The sequence below is a fragment of the Diabrotica undecimpunctata genome, chromosome 5 (genome assembly GCF_040954645.1).
Source record: "Diabrotica undecimpunctata isolate CICGRU chromosome 5, icDiaUnde3, whole genome shotgun sequence".
Lineage (NCBI taxonomy): Eukaryota > Metazoa > Arthropoda > Insecta > Coleoptera > Chrysomelidae > Diabrotica > Diabrotica undecimpunctata.
This window is the reverse complement of record NC_092807.1, coordinates 128,377,997-128,396,332: the sequence shown is the minus strand read 5'-3', so window position 1 is coordinate 128,396,332 and position 18,336 is coordinate 128,377,997. Positions and strand designations below refer to the sequence as shown.

The 18,336-nt window shown below is 33.0% G+C and overlaps 1 protein-coding gene across 2 annotated transcripts in view; it reads right to left on the bottom strand.

Annotated features, from left to right (window-relative positions):
- Positions 1-14,096: 14,096 nt before the first annotated feature.
- Positions 14,097-18,336, bottom strand: part of LOC140441782 (sodium/potassium-transporting ATPase subunit beta-2-like) — a 34,894-nt gene continuing 30,654 nt past the window's right edge. For both annotated transcript variants that reach the window (XM_072532698.1, XM_072532699.1), the window contains exons 4-5: positions 17,870-18,044; positions 14,097-14,611 (exon numbers count right to left, since the gene is read on the bottom strand). In XM_072532698.1, the coding sequence (XP_072388799.1) occupies positions 14,508-14,611; positions 17,870-18,044 (279 nt within the window). In that variant the 3' untranslated portion in view covers positions 14,097-14,507. The remainder of the gene's footprint in view (positions 14,612-17,869; positions 18,045-18,336) is intronic.

Here is an 18,336-nt window from a genome sequence, read left to right as displayed (position 1 = left end):
TTTTTAACAAAAATGTAGATTTTAAAAAAATAGTGTAATTATGTAGTCTGTAGACATAGTAGAAGCAGAGTTGTAGATCATGAAAAGTGGGCTCTTATTTGTCCAATTCTAAATCGAATATTTCAATGTGAAATATCTAAAAAATGAAACACTTTTCGGAAAAACTCATTAAAACTTTTTGAACGTGTTTAAAAAAGCTTTATATTTGTTTTTTTTTGTTTTTAATATCAAAACTAAGCGAATTAAGCTCAAAATACAGTTGGTCCCTTTGTTTGGAAAAAACATCGTGAAAATTGGCCCCTAATTACCACCATATATAAAACTAATTGTTTAGATTTAGAAAGTGTTAGTAATATGCAAAATCTTGAAGACTAAAAAAATATAGGCTTTTCTAAACATTTTCGTTTTTTTTTTTGTTTTTTCTTCTGTAAGACAAAAATTGGTTAAGATATGACTGTTCAAAGGTTGCATACACTCGTGATTAGTGACTCGTTCAATCTCCTTTAACTACAAGCCTTTCAAAAATAAGGGTTTATAAAAAAATAATTTAAATGATCCTATTGCCGTTAAAAAAAATAACAAATTGTTTTTTTAATTCTTCACAGCTTAAAAGCTAACCGAAATACGAGTAAAAAACCAATCACATATTTTAGGAGGTATTAAAATGCGTGTACTCTACCATTTAAGATACACATAATGTGTTACTAAGGCACAGACATATTTTCACCCATCCTTACAAACTAATAAGAGTTTTTTTTTTGTTGAGAAGTTGAAATAAAATAAATTCATGTTTTGTATTTATATTTTTAATGAAAAAAAAAACTACAACTATTCGAAACTCTTTGCAAGGGATAGTTTATACAGTGTGTAAAAGTCAAATGGAATAAATTCATTATTTAGGTTACTGTACATATTTATAAAAAATCCCGAAACATGTCAAATTTAAATTATAACTTGACATTCTTTAACGTAAAAATGCAACCCCTAACTCAACCCCCTTAGAATGACAGGTACAACCCCCAACTTTTAAAATAGGAAGTATAGGCTTGTGATATATCGTTTGAAAGGTCTTTTCATTCTCCATTCAAAAATGTTGTCGCTTTCAAGTTTATTAAGATAAATTAAGATAAAATAAATTAAAATCATGTGGTTACCGAAATTCGCTAAAATATACTCAAAACTTATTTCCCGTTTAGGTCTTGATAATGATAAAGTGAACAAAAACCATAGCAATGTGGTTTTTAGATGGTAACCATTAAAAAACTTTAAAGAATTTCCGTGGCAACGTTATTTTAACACGCATTAGTAAATTGTTTTATTTAAGTTGTCTGTATTTCAATTTAAGTAAAAAGTTCGTTCAATTCAATTCTGAAAAATGGTTAGATTAACGGAAATGCATAAAATAACAGTTTTACAAATGATTGGTTACGGAGATAACACCCGAACACAACAGGAAGTAACTCGCCTATTTCATGAGAAATTTCCTAATTTACCGCCTATATCCCAGGGAACAATAACTAAAATAGAGACGCAGTTTCGCGAGTTTGGTCATGTAAGCAGATAAAAAAAGCAGCTGCCAATGCATTGAGTGATGAACTCAAATTAGATGTGTTGCTTGAGTTTCAGGAAAATCCACATACATCGAGTAGACAGGCATCCACTACATTCAATGCTAGCCATACATCGACAGTAAACATATTAAAAGAAAATAAATTGCATCCCTATAAGATGATACCTACTCAGGAGCTCATGGAAGACGATTTTGATAGGAGAACTTTTTTTTGTGAGCAAATGATGGACATGTTGGATAACAATACTACCCAATTAGAAGACGTTATGTTTTCTGATGAGTGTACTTTTTCACGTAACGGTCATGCTAATCGGCAAAATTGCCGCTACTAGGCCACGGCTCACTGGATGAGAGAAGAACACACTCAATACCCTCAAAAGGTTAATGTTTGGACAGGGATTGTAGGAAACAATATCATTGGTCCCTTTTTCATTGAGGGCAACTTAAATGGCAACAATTATTTGGCACTACTTCAAAATGATGTCATTCCAACGTTGGCAAATTTATATCCTGATCCAGGAAACCCTCAAGTTCCAGCGAATACAATATGGTTTCAGCAGGATGGAGCACCACCACATTACCAACTTAATGTCTGGCAGTACCTCGATACAATATTTCCCAATCGGTGGATAGGGAGGCGAGGATCGATTGAATGGCCAGCGCGATCCCCTGATCTTACATTATTAGATTTCTTTTTACGGGGATATGTGAAGAGCCATGTGTACAAAACTAAACCTTCTGATTTAAATGACTTAAAAGAACCAATAACGCTTGCGATTAGGTCGATCACGCCTGTTATGTTAAATAATGTTAGAAGACAGTTTTATTTGAGATTAGGATGTTGCCAAGACGTTCGCGGTGAACATTTTGAACATCTACTTCATTAACATTCATAGTTCTTTTTCGTGTTCTACATTTTATTACGTTTTGCATTACATTTTAGTTTTTGATTATATTGTAGCGAATTTTGGTAACCACATGATTTTAATTTATTTTATCTTAATTAATCTTAATAAACTTGAAAGCGACAACATTTTTGAATGGAGAATGAAAAGACCTTTCAAACAATATATCACAAGCCTATACTTCCTATTTTAAAAATTGGGGGTTGTACCTGTCATTCTAAGGGGGTTGAAGGTAGGGGTTGCATTTTCACGTTAAAGAATGTCAAGTTATAATTTAAATTTGACGTGTTTGGGGATTTTTTATAAATATGTACAGTAACCTAAATAATGAATTTATTCCATTTGGCTTTTACACACTGTATAAGGGTAGAAATTATGTGGGAAAAAATTAAAACAGTAAAGAAATTTAAATATAATGTCACTGTATGATTTTTTTAATACGAGTTGTTTTTACCCCACAAAAATAAGCAGGCAATGGCACAAGTTCAATTTTAAAGTGGAGGGTAAGTATAACCTAAATAGTTTCCATGCAAGTCAGTGGAGACAAGGTTTTCAATGATATTGTTTTAATTATAACTAATCTAGAGGGTCAGATTTATGAGTTAAACTGTGATAAAATCTTAAGTTATGTTGTTTAATGTTAATTGACATTTATTCACTTCATTAAAAGATAATTTGAATCAATTACCCGCTTTAACTTACAATCATAAAATTTTTTGTAAAATAGGGATAGTTTTCACCCCGAAATAACAAGCAACCAACGGCACAAGTTCTAAAGTGAAGTGGAGGGTAAGTAGAACCTAAACCAAATTTTCATGTAATTCGGTGGTGACACGGAAAACTACAAAGTTTCGCTGTATTTCACGTTCATTTACTGGCCTGGAAATGTTTGTTTCCTATTTAAAAACTCATTCTTAAACAATGTGTGTATTCCCCATTCAAAAAACACACAAGTTTTCTTACATTCAGATCTCTCAGATCAGGTTTTTTCTCATTTTTTTATTTTACCCTTTTTGTAGATATATTGACTGGTCAATAAGGAACCATCAAATCCTACACGACACTTCCAATTGCTTGTAAGGAATATTCCTGCAGATATGTAGGAAATATTTGACTAAGATACAATGAAATAAGCAGCCGCAAATCAACTGAGGATATATGGTATGGAGTAGCAGCTATATCATTACTGAGTCAAAGAGTAACGATTCAAAAAATATTTATTTTTTTAAATTACATTTTATTCAGAAAGCAGTAACTTTTATGTGATTCTATATAAGGTTATAAAATTGTGTTTGTAAAATTTACACTTGAATTCCGAACGAAGAGGCTTATTATTAGTGTTTTTTTATGAAGTTTTGATTACATCAAATAAATCATTTCTCTGTATATCTCTTAAATTCTTATTTAACGTTTTAAGAATTGCGATCTTAAGGATTTCAAACGCAAAACATACTTTTAAGTTTTTATTTAGAATAGGTATCATGAGAAGAAATTTTTCTTCCGAGAGTTACATTTTGTCTGATCAACCGGCTTTTCGCCGTATGGGCGATTGTTTTTGTTTGAGTATTTGAAAACATCTTTATCTTTGGAGATCAATTGTATCATTGGGCAGCAGTGTTAGTGAGAGTATGCAGTCAACGTAATATGTAGTATGAGATAATTAAATATTTGCCGGCAAGTTAAAAAGCCATAAAGAACCTAGAATTGGATCTGAACCTCCGTATAATCTTCTAATTTGTCTTCAGAGATCTGAGTTGCAATATGCTGGTGAAAAGTGTTACAGTTTAGGGAATTTGTGGTAAAAGCAGGACAAACTGTAAGGTATAATATTTTATTGTTCCGTTTTTCGTTTTTATGAAATAAATTATTGGAAGCGAAATTTTCCTGAATGAAAATGAAAGACATTTAGTCAAGCTGTTTTTTAACAAATAGTAAAAACTTGACAGTGTTTAATGGTAGTGTTGCGAAAAGTTCGACAGTGCATTTGAGTTATTATTTTTTATTTTTTGTATGATAAATAATTATGGATTATGATCTTTTATTGTTCTATTAAATCTGCATGAACATTTTAAAAAGCAAATTTATGATTCAGCTAATAATAAGCTATTAATAAATATAACAGTATATATGTAATAATTTTGTATCGCTTAATTTCTCTAACAATCTTCTTTTCTCTTGGACCACAAATAAATAGGTAACTGCAAACAGATTTGCTGAACGAACATGGGAGGGAAAACAGTAAACAGGCTGGACATTGGATATTTACAGGCAAAACCCACATTATGATTCAATCTACTACGATGCGGAAGACAAATTCGTGTAAACAAACATCGAAATCCACCAACTATAAGATAACATCCAAAAAAGTCAGTACCTAGATTAGCCACTTGGAATAGAAGAAACCTCTATAAATCATACAAACTTGAGACTGTGACAGGCGAAATAAAGGGACATAATCTTAATATTATATTAATTATTATTAGGTACCTAATATACGATGGCCTGATGCAGAAAAAATATGAACAGGGAAAGGAACTATGTACTACTCAAATAATAAAAATCTGTAGGTGTTAATGTAGATAAAAATCTTAGAAACGTTACAAGGTTTACGCATTTTTATGAAAGAATTCTTCTTCTTGTTGTTGTGCCACTCCTATCAGAGATTGGAAATCATCAAGACTATTCAGATCTTATTTACAGTTGATTTAAAGAGCTCATTCGTGGTGCAGCAAAACCGCTCTCTCAAATTTCGTAACCATAACATTCTTCTACGGCCTGAATTCTTTTTTCCTTCTATTTTCCCCTGCATTATATTTTGAAGTAATGCTTATTTTTTTGTGCATGCGTATGAGAGGATTATCATGCCATAATTAAGGTCTCATAAGATAAATCTCAACTTTATACAAATTTATGAACAAACAGGGCCGCCGCTAAGGTATTGGCCGCCCGTGTGCAACTTAATATTTGCCGCCCCCTTCCAAAACTTTAGACATACATACTATTATTTAAAGAAATGTGCAGAAGATGCTTGATACTTGAACATTTAGACTAATCTCCTAGATCCAACGTCCATATATTAACCTAATGTATATCCTAATATCCCATCCTAATATCCTAATTTAAACGTCCTCTATCCTAATTTAATAACCATGATCCAACGTCCAGAATATGTATATCCTAATTTAAACGTCCATTTAATTAAAATAAACCGTGAATAGAAACATAAACACATAAAAAAACTAAAAACGCACTTTTCGGGCTTTCGTCTCGGAAAACTTTTTGACAATATCTTTAATGTCCAATGTCGCACACACTTCATGTTCTATAGATAACATTGCTAAAGCAGAAAGTCTATCTTGCTTCATTGAGGATCTAAAATAGTTTTTAATAAACGACCGCTCACCCGTAGCTACAATAACAGGTAGAGTTAGGAATATACGTACTATCATAGCTAAGTTGGGAAATGTTGATACAAGATTATTTTCGTAAATATATTCAAGAATATCACTAGGACTTTTTTCTGCGGAAAAAATGGTTGAATAGCTTTAATTTCTTCATATAAATCTTTCACGGTTGCACTAATGTCAGCCTTTGAGCTGTTTATGTCTTTAAGGGCTTGATTCACTTTCTCACAATTGGTTTTAAGTTCATCATCGTTTTTAACTTTGGTTATGCCATATATTAAGTACACTAAAAATGTCTCTGTGCTGTTGAAGTAATTGGAACCGTTCTTCAATTGCTGTTATGGCAGCATCCAAAATCTTAAAATAAAAATTGTGTAGATAAAATTTTTACAATTGATAATAATCTTTCAACAACAGCGCTCCAATGTTTTTTCTCCATTTCATATAATTTTTGAAGAGCAGAGTCAACTGTTAATCCTTTTTTTAATGCTGTAGATAGTTTAAACAGTTTTTGAGAATATTTTATACGAGCTGCACTGGATTCATGTCTTTTTAAAATAATAGCTAAATGTTGTCAGTCACTTACCCCATTAATTCCACTAAGTAATTTTCGGTGGACAAAAAACACTATTTAGTGATAATGAGTAAAGTAACCACGGGCGATGAATTTGGTCTTGATTAGGTAATGTGCGATAATAATAAGTTTCTGAAAATTTCCTATTATTTGTATCTCTGGGGAAGTTAATTTTTGTAATTTGCTGAGGAAAATTTTCAACAACAAATTGAACTTCACTTGGATTCATATTTGTAGGCCATTTTCCGGGATCATCTGAAACCAATTATATGCTGGAGCTTCCTACACTGCAATCCAGATTAATTGTTCTGTCTTGGTTGGTGGTTTCAGGTTCAGGCGTTTCAGCATCAGCACTCGCACTATCGCTATTATTGTCATCAAATCCTCCGTCTCTATCCGCAGGAATATTACAATTGTTTGGTACTTTTTTCTATGGTTTGGACTTTGCTTGAAGTTGAAGGTTCTAAATTTATATCCGAGTCTTCTATATTTTCATGTATGTTTTTCATCAAAAATGATTGCAGTGCACCGCTAAGTTTTTTTTCTCCTCAGTTTTTGCCTCTTTTATTTTTCTATATTGAAAGCCTGAAAGTCATTTTCTTTTTCTTTCGAACATTTTGAAATTATCACTTAAGAACGAAGCCGGGCGAATTTAACAAAATAAATCCAAAAACACTTCAAATAAGTTGTCCAAATAATGTTTCTCCAAATAATATGTAGCCGTAACGCGTATACGAATAAAATTGCTCTGATCTCGACGTTACTTCGAAATACAGTACCTACTGTGCAAAAGAAACGGGTACACTACTATATTTTACAAACAAAATCGTTTATCAAAAGCGTGTCTAAATTCATCGAATTCTCAACTAAGACTGAACATAAGACATAATAACCCATCTACAAACATAACCATAGGAACAATATTATAACAGAAACTACAAACAACTACTACAAACTTACAACCATTTGCCTAAATTCTTGTAAAGTATATACGTGTGAAATCCCAAATAACTAAAGTCCGAAAGCCGCCAGCCGCTTTGAATTAAAAAGTATTCCCGAAACTGCTTTATGACTGTACCTGCAAAAGGGCTGCAGTTCATACAATAAATAATATTTTCTGACATTTTTTTTAGATTAGGATGAAAAAAAGAAGTATACATGATAAATGAAACGCATTTGAGTATTATCACGTACTGAATAATTATTATTGTTTGGAATACTAGAGTTCACATAATTATCTGAATCATTACTATTTAATTATTTGAATTTATTCTCGTTTTAAAAAAGTATTATCATCAGTGGACTGCTTTTGGCCGCCCCTATTGTTGGCCGCCCGTGTGTGACGCACACTTGGCACACATGCTTGGAACAAACTGCTGATAAACCTGATGATTTAATTGAGAGATTTTGCAAAGATCTGGAAAGAGTATTGAAATTAACCAAAAAACATAATACACAATACAAGTTGACGTTTTGACAACTTCCCAACATTAATATCTTCATTTTCTTAAATAATATCAAGAAATAGGTCAATCTCAAAATTTAGCGCTTTGGTTTCAACCTACTGATAAGAATAAATATTAGACTCCAAACTTGACTCCAATAATTATCGCCCAATTAGCCTGCTGCCAGTAGTTAGAAGCCATTATTTCAGAGGAGATGACCAAACTCTAGAACCACATACCAATATCGGAGTTAAACAGTCTTAGCCCGTGGAGAATTTTTACCGGTGAAATATCATTCATGAGTGAAATGAATTTATTCCCGAATTAGATGTAGAGGGGGTCAGGTCAAATTGAAGGAGACAAGCCATATCGGCTTTTTAGACGGTATGGCGATTGTTTGAAAACATCTGTATCATTGAAGATCAATTGTATCTTTGGACAGTATTAGTGACAATGTGCAGTCAACGAAATAGAACGAGGTAAATCAAAAGTAAATATTAATTTAGTGTAGAATTTCTCATCTGTAATTACAGTGGATGTCGAGGCATTACCCTCTTGAATACGGCTTACAAAGTACTGGCTTATATACTTTATGATCGTTTATAAGTATATACTGAGGAAAAAATAGGCAAATACCAATGTGGATTCCGAAAACAAAGATCAACAATTGATCAGATTTTCCTTCTCAGACAAACCTTAGAAAAGATATATGAATATGGAATCGATACCCACCACCTCTTCATAGATTTTAAAAGCGCTTATGACATGGTAGACAGAAGCGCACTTTATAATGCCATGGCAGAACTAGAAATTCCGTCGCATCTAATAACATTGGTAAAGGCAACTCTTTCGAAAGTTGAGTGCAAAGTCAAGGTACAAAACAGAGTGTCAAGGTCTTTTCAAACAGAGGTACGATCATCAATAGAAGTGTACAGATATTGGCCTAAGCAGATGACATTGACATAGTAACACGGACAAAAAGAGGCTTTTGAAACATTAGAAAAAGCCGCGAAGACAATGGGACTGCTGGTCAACGTATCCAAAATAAAATACATGAAGGTCACGAACGGCACACAAATAGCGGCACCACAAGATCTAAGCACACACATTCGAAGGGGTCTCGGAGTTTATATATCTTGGAACACAACTAAATAACAGCAACCTAGTAAGCGTAGAAATTAAGAGAAGAATATACCTGGGGAACAGAGCTTACTTTGGACTAAAGCAGCTCTTAACATCACACATAATTAGCAGAAAAACCAAGATACTAATATATGAAACTCTTATTAAACCTGTCCTGACATACGTTTCAGAGACATATTATGGACTATGGTAAAAAGTGACGAAGAACTGTTAGGCCGCTTTGAAAGAAGAATACTTAGGTACATATACGGAGGAGTACAAGAAAGCGGGATATGGCGCAGGCGCTACAATTTTGAGTTGCATCAATGCTATGAAAAATACAACATCGTCCGGTCTATTAAAATTAATAGTCTAAGGTGGCTAGGACACCTTGAAAAAATGGACACTGGAGACCCCCAAAGACAGATATTATATCAAGAGCCAGTAAGAACCAGAAAGAGGCAGGCCAAGATCTAGATTTAAAACTCAAGTCGAAGATGACTTGAGGAATCTAGGGGTCAGAAATTGGAAAGCCAGGGCGAAAGATAGGGGGGAATGGAGACTAATTCTTGAACAGGCCAAGACCCACACAGGGTTGTAGAGCCAACGATGATGATGAATTACAGTGGATGTAGCTAAGAGCCCACAAGTCACTGTAAGTTTTTACACTTTTTTAATGTATCCTGCAACAGCAGACAATAACTATGCTAAATATTTTCATGATGGTGATATATGCACGGGGAAAACACCTGTTATCATTTATATTTTTCTTCTTGTAGAGGGTATATCCCTGAAAAGAATTTTTGCATGTTTTAATAACCATGGTTTTATATACAACACTAAATTTTTATGTAGATTGCGAAAATTCTACATATCATGATAAAATAATGACCCAGGTTCAGTTTAAATTTTCATTTTTTTTACTAGCCTTTCTTTTTGAGATTATGTTTAAAACAAATATTTTTACCAGGTCATTAAATTGTTCCCTCTATTATAAACCCCCATTCTTTAATAGCCATATTAGTGTCACAGACTTAGACATCGAAATGGCTTCACCGATTTTTATGAAATTTTACATATATATATATATATATATATATATATATATATATATATATATATATATATATATATATATTCATTTCTACTTTTAAATAGCCACATGAGTGTCACAAAGTTAGTTGCCATACTCCTCCGAATTGGTTAGAACGATTTTTATGAAATTTTACATGTATATTCGGTAAGCCTGAAAATAGGTCGTAATATATTTTTATACTCCTAAGAAGTAAGGGTGATTCGCCCAAACATTTTTTTTATTGTTAGTACAAATTTTTTTATTTTTATATGTGGCATACGTACAACTCTTAATGTTCACCATATTACTAACCAATAGCGTTAAATAGCCATATTAGTGTCAGAGTTAGTTGCCATACACCTGCGAAATGGCTTGACCCATTTTTAAGAAATTTTATATGCATATCAGTCTGAGAACCGGCAGTAATCTATTTTTCATATATTCTTACAAATATTTTCATCATTTTTTTTTTGATAAAATTTTTATTTTTTTATGATTCACAGATGTAGCTGCCATACTTCTCCGAAACGATTTGACCGAAATTTTATATGTATATTCGGTGGGTCTGAGAGTAGGTTGTTATCTATTTTTCATACTCCTAATGGGCAAGGATGGTTGACCGCAAACATTTTTTTTTTATTTTGTAAACAAACATTTTTATTTTTGTTTTACGTTTTGTTAAACGTTTATAATTTCCCGTGCTTTTTGGCATTTGAAATCACAAGGCCAACTGTTCGAAGTTTGCAGAATTAACTTAAGAGTTTCCATGTTTAGCGTATGCACAATTATTCGCGTGTCCTATTCAACTTTTTTATACATAATATGAGAGTATCAACAAAATAAAAAATTGGATATATTACAACGAACGTATACTAAGAGTAGACATAGATATGGATACAGAGGAAACCAATACAAACCTAATCATATGTTATGGACCAGATGAAGACGCAACAAAAAACGAAAAGAATGAATTCTGGGACAAATTACAAGAAGTGATAAATGATTGTACAGAGAAAATCGTTATCACAGCAGAGTGGGGAAAGAAACAGAAAAATGGAACAATGTCATCGGACCTTATGGGGAGGACAAACTAAACAAAAATGGAAAATTACTACTCGAATTCTGTCTAGACAATAACCTGGTGATTATGAACACACACTTCCAACATAAAAGGATACACAAGATCACAAGAGAAGTCAAATCAAGAGACGAACAATCAATTATAGACTGTACTATAGTGCAAAAAACAGAGAAGAACTGGATAAGAGACGTAAGGGTAAAAAGGAGTTATGAATTTGGTAGTGACCACTATCTACTAGAAACCACATTCAAAAGCAAAAGAAAAGAAATAAAAAGAAATGAGAACATAAACAGAAAACACAAAGAAATAATAAAAATTTATAAACTAAGGGAAGAAACAACGAGAATAAGATACTCAGAAGGACTAGAGAAAGAGATGGACAATGAACATGAAATAACAGAAACAATAGAAGAAGAATGGGGAAAATTTAAAATGCGATGATAAAAACAGCTAAATCAATATGTAGAACCACAAGAAATAACAACAGAGGGAAACGAACATCTTGGTGGAACGATGAAGTGAAAAGAGAAATAAAAGAAAAGAAGAAATTATGGAAAGAATACATCCAAGAAAACACACAACAAAAATATGAAAATTATAAGAGACAAAGAACAAAAGTTAAAGAGATAGTTAAGAAAGAGAAAAAGAAAAGTTGGGAAAAATTCGGAGAAAAAATGGAAGAAAACAGCAAAGAAAACGTAAAATTATTTTACAGAACACTGAAAAACCTAAGAAGCAACAAAGAAACGGAACTGAAACAAATAATGAACAAGGAAGGAACAATAATAAACGACGATAAGACAATAATGGAAAGATGGAGGGAACATTTTCAGCTGATACTGAATGGAAATCAAGCGAATACAATGGAGAAGGAAAGCCACAACAGGAGAGTATCCATGAGAAACACGGAAAATCCAGAAACTATAGAAAAAGAAGAACTGGAAGAAGCAATAAGAAAGATAAAGATTGGAAAAGCACCAGGAAGCGATGAAGTAGCACCAGAAATGATGAAATATATAGGAGTAAAAGCAAAAGAAAAATTGTTATACATATATAACCTAATATGGAAGAGAAAAGTAATATCCAGAGAATGGACAAATGCAGTAATTATACCTATATACAAGAAAGGAAACACAAGAGACTGTAGGAACTATAGAGGTATATCACTACTATGTGTAGCAGCAAAAGTATACCAAACCATAATAGAAAGGAAAATTAGAAAAGAAATAGAACATAAATTAGAGGATGTACAAAGTGGATTCAGGAAAGGACACAACACACAAGACCATATATTCACCATGCAACAAGTAATAGAAAAAGCCTTAAAGAAAAATAAAGAAATACATTTGAGCTTTATAGACATGGAAAAAGCATTCGACTCAGTCAAAAGAAAAGATATATGGGAAAGCCTAAAGAAGAAACAAGTAAGTGAAGAACTGATAGAAGCAACAAAGAGTATATACATGAAAACAACAAATACGGTAAGAATGTTAAATATACAGTCAGAACCATTTGAAACAACCCAAGGAGTTAGACAAGGGGGAAGTCTCAGCCCAGTACTATTCATAAATGTAATAGATGAGATAGTGAAAGAATGTAAGAAAACATTCAAGAAATACTGCATCGGTTGGAACAAAATGCAAATGATAAATGCTGAGATGTGTATATTTGCAGACGACATAGTATTAATTGCGGAAACTGCAGAAAAACTGAAATACAACTTAGAGAAATGGAACCTAGAAGCAAGCAAATACAACTTAAACGTAAACAAAGAGAAGACTCAAATAATGAAAATATCAAGGAAACTAGGGACGAAAGATCAAATAGAAGTAATGATAGACCAACAAAAAATAATACAGACAAATTCATACAAATACTTAGGAACAGTAATCAACAACAAAGGAGACATCGAGGATGATCTTAACAACAGAATGGAAAACACAGGAAAACTATTCCAAGCACTAAATAGAGGATTCCTTAATAACAAAGAAATATCAACAAAGACCAAGATGACAATATACAAAACAATATATAGACCTACAGTGACATATGGAGCAGAAAATTGGGTATTAAACAAAAGACATCAGAGCAGAATTCAGGCAGCAGAGATGAAATATCTCAGAAGAACGATAGGAGTAAAAAGAACTGATAGAATCAGAAATGAAGAAATAAGAGAAAGGCTCAAAATGAAACCGATACTCGAGTCAATCAAAGAGAAAAAATTGGCATGGTTCGGACATCTAAGCCGGATGGACAATAATAGACAAGTAAAAAGAGTGTGGGACGCCAAACCAATAGGGAAGAACAGAAGAGGAAGACCCATTAAAGAATGGAACAGTGACATCTCGCAGATACTACAGAGTAAGGGTAAGACTTGGCAGGAAGCAACACAGATGGCATCCAATAGGAAGGAATGGAGAAAGTTCGTTAAGAGCTAGGACACCTCAGAAGACTGTCAAATATTGTAATTTAATGAATTGTATTGTAAACGGCCCAACACCGAAAGGTACAAATGGGTTCTACTGATTAAGAAGAAGATGAGAATTTTTTTTCGGTTTTACTTTCTGTTAATTGTTTATTGACACATTATTTAATTCTAAAACAGTACGAAGTTCGTGTGGTCAGCTAGAATAATATAAATAGTTTCTTTAAGAACACTTTTCCAATTTTTCACCTATATCCATAAATTAACTTCCTCCTAAGCACTACGTAGTTGTTCTTTCTATTGCATTCCGAAAATTATGTTTCTGAGCCTTTGTGAAAAGTGTTACTACTTTTCTCTGAACAACTCAGCTGTTTCACTAAAGTCACTAAAAAAATAATTTTCAAATTACCAGCAGATTGAGCAGACACAGCTGTTTCTCTAACGGTATGGTTAGTCATATCATTTTAGGGAATTAAAAAATAATAAAAGATAATATAAAATATTATTGGTATACTTTTTATTATTACAAAATTAGCTGTCTCAATAAGATACACACAACAAAAACAAAATTTTCTACTTCTACAAAAATATATACATCACTTTAAAATTAATATAGAACACAATACATTTTAAATCTAGAAACAAAAATTGCAACAATGAGATGCCAAAAAGGATAATTTCAGTGAGATTTAAAAAAGTTATAAAATTTATAAAATGTATAAAAATATTTGGTATAGTTGGTTGGTTCATATTGGAATGTACTTCTTATAGCTTAAATGTGATCGAAAGGCTACTTTATAAAAGGCCTCTATTTTAAGGCAACATTTCTATTACTATATAATATTTCAATTAAAAAGTCCTTAAGGATTCTTCTATTGTCCAATTAGGAAAATATCTAAATAATATTTAATCAATTAGCAGCTCGAAATGCACCGAGCCCATTCTTTCGGCTCTGTTGTAAAGTATGTTCTTTGCCCAAGCTCTGCACTCTACGTTAATGACGATACCAGCTGAAAAATAAATACAAAAACATTAAAACACACTTAACTATTATTAAATTAGATTTAGATTTAGAGCGTTAATGTTTCAATTAGATTACACCACATACAGAGGATATCGATTTACGACAATTTCAAAAAAAACCCAAGAGTTGTTAAGTACGCTGAACTCTGCGTCAACGGTGGTAGGTTTAAAAAGTAACCTTAAAAAACCCAGCAAATAGTTCGAGTCTAAGCCTGTCCAATCTCGTATGTTTTTAAGACAGGAGCACTGCTTAGTCCTGGTCCGCGTTTGTCCTCAATCTTACCCTCGATTGAGAGTTGTACAAAATCGTAACTATTGTTTCTCATAACATGTCCGAGATATGCAGTTTTCCGCTTCTTTATGATTTCAGTAAACTCACGTTATCTGCTCATTTGGTGGAGAACTCCCAAGTTAATGGTCTGGGAAGTCCAAGGTATTCATACCTTCATTCATATTCATTCTATGTCTACATACCCAGGTTTGTAATGCTTAAAGTTTGTTTATACTGGCAACTTTTAGCGTCCGCGCTTCAACTCCGTATAACAATGTGGAATATATGTACCACTTCATAAAATTGTCTTTTTATTACAGATCGAGTGATCTATCGCTTAAGAGGCTTCGCGTTTTCAAAAAGTTTACCCTGCCCAGTTCAATTCAGGCTCGGATTTTAAGTCAGGATTCAGATCTTCACTGATCCAGCTGCCCATTTATTTAAACTTATTATCTCTGTACCGTATAAATTTATGGGCTTTTTATTTTAGTAAACGTTTCAAAAGGTATTCCTTGTTTTTAACAAAACTATATCTAAAATTTATCAATTATTCTTACCAAAAACTAATAAAAACTTACCATAAAACTTAAATTAGTTAACATTAATAACATAATTATTCATAAAACTTTCATAAAAATCTATGGCCAAATTTCATTTCTACTTGACATTCTGTCAAAATAAATTTGTTTATATAAATCAGTGGTTTATCGGAAAGTAATACTTCTTCTTAGGGTGCCTGTCCGTTCCGAACGTTAGCAATCATTCTGGCTATGATGACTTTGTTGGTTGCTATACGGAATAGCTGTGTTGAGGTCTCAGTATACCATGCTCTCAGGTTAGCAAGCCAGGATAGGCCAGTCTTTTTCGTCCTGGGGCACTTTTTCCTTCAATTTTACTTTGCAAAATGCATTGAAGTAGCCCATATCTGCCTTGATTTCTCATTATATGTCCCAAGCACTGCAGCTTACGGCCCTTCACGATGTTGACAAAATCCGCGGTTGTGTTCATCCTCCGTACTTGTACTTCTTTATTGGTGACTTTACCTGTTCATGGTATCTTCAGGATCCTTCTGTATAACTATAGCTCAAAAGCCTGAAAGCCTGAAGTTTTGCTAGAGTTTCCACCTTCAATGTCCACGTTTCTACTCCATACAGAAGTACAGAGTACACGTAACATTTAAGGAGCCTTATTTTTGTTTCTAGGATGAAGTCATGGCTCTTGAACACAGAGCTTATAGTCAAGAATGCACTTTTTGCTTTTCCGATGCGACATTTAATCTCTTCGGTATTGTACCACGACTCATTGATTATCGTTCCCAAGTAGTTGTACTGTGAGACACGTTCAATTCTCATTTGGTTCACGTACAGATTTGCTCCAGGTATGTTTTCCTGGCTGATGATCATTAGCTTGGTTTTACTGGTGTTTATATCCAGTCCATATGTTCTACTTGTTTCCGTTATTTTGTTCATTAAGTTTTGCAGCCCTTCTATGGTACTGGAAAACACTATTGTATCATCTGCATACCGCAGATTATTGAGCTTGACTCCATTTATTGAGATGCCTTCATCAATATCTTTAAGAGTTTCTTCAAAAATGTGCTCCGAGTACAGATTGAATATCAGTGGTGAAATTATGCACCCCTGTCTTACTCCCCTTAAGATTTTGACCTGCTTTGTATATTCTCCATCTATTCGGAATATCGGAATACCGCTGATTGATTCCAATACAGGTTAGCTATTATTTTTAGGTCTCTTCCGTCAATCCCTGTCCTCTTCAGCACTTCCATCATTTGTTTATGTCCGACTCTATAAACTCTTCTTGTAGTCAATCAGACATGCAAAAACATCACAGCCGACATCTACATTTCTGAAACAATACCTGCACGCTAAGTAAAGCTTCCCTCGCACCAACGGCGTTCATAAATCCAAACTGATTGGGCGCAATTTGTTCCTTGCATTTCCGGTAAATTATTTTGTGGATGACTTTTAAAAATAAGCCATTAGGCTTATGGTCCCACAATCTTCACAAACTTTTACTCCTGGTTTTTTGGGCAATGGTACGAATTCCGATTTGAGCTACTCTACTGGTATTTTTCCTGCCTTGTATATTTCATTAAATATTTAAGTTATTATTTTTATTTGTTCTGCATCTAATACCTTCAGCAGTTCTGCAGGAATTTCATCAAGTCCCGGTGCCTGTCCATCCTTCATTTGTCTGACCGCTGCCGTTATTTCTTCTGGTAGTTTCTAGTAGAAAGTCTAAGTATTCTTCCCATACTTTCTTTTTACCTTCTTTAGTTATGGCAAGATTACCTTCATCATCTGTTATTTTTCCGCTGTTGCGTTTTCGGAACTTTCCAGCTATTTCCTTCACCTTTCGATGAACATTGAAGTTATCATATCGACTCTGATACTCCTCTATTTCTTGACATTGTTCTGTTTTTTGTTTCTCTTTGGCTTCTCTTATCTTTCTTCTGACGATGGTATGTATTCTCTTATATTCTTGGAAAGTTATACGCTCGATGTTTTTGCTTAATGTTATCGAATCGAATGGATTATCGAATAGAATCCATTATCGAATCTAATCTATTGTCGAATCGAATTGATTATCAAATCAAATATCGAATATAATCAAAATATCGAATCGAATCGATTATCGAACCAAATCGAATCTTCTATCTAATCGAATCCAATTGAATCAATCAAATATCGAATCTAATGGAAATAAAATAAAATAGAATAGAACAGAATAAAATAAAACCATCGCTCCTTGACTATAAGAAAACTATGCTTCCTCCTCTCGGTCACACCCACTCCCATTGAGAGTGCTACATCCCGTTTTTAATATATATATATATACATATATATATATATATATATATATATATATATATATATATATATATATATATATATATATATATATATATATATATATATTAAACAAAACATTCTAAATGATTTGTAATACCTACCGACTGGTCTTTCAAATTTAACTGCTACTAAAGGACTTAGGTAACCTTCAGAGTTCAAGTACGGAAAATAGTAGCCTGGGAAGCCCTGTATGCCTCTAGGATAGTATGTAATGGGGCCCAAGTATTCTACATCAGCAGGATTTTCTCCCTGACACGAGATCCAAACATTTCTCAACTGAAATAAAAAAAATAATATTAACTAATCATCAACATCATCATGAAAACTTCACGATGCCACGGGATTATGAAGGTAGCGCTAAAATTTACAAAACGATTACAATATGAAGTGGGTATTAAATTATTATTTATTTAATATTATATCATATACTCCAGTCACCAGAGACGAAAATGCCACTGAACCTCTAAAAATCATACGAAAAAGCTAAATTTTGCTAAGAATGTCAATTTTGGGACCCCAAAAAAGATGCAAAACAGTTTGCTACTCCTACCCCACGGTTTCCCCCTAA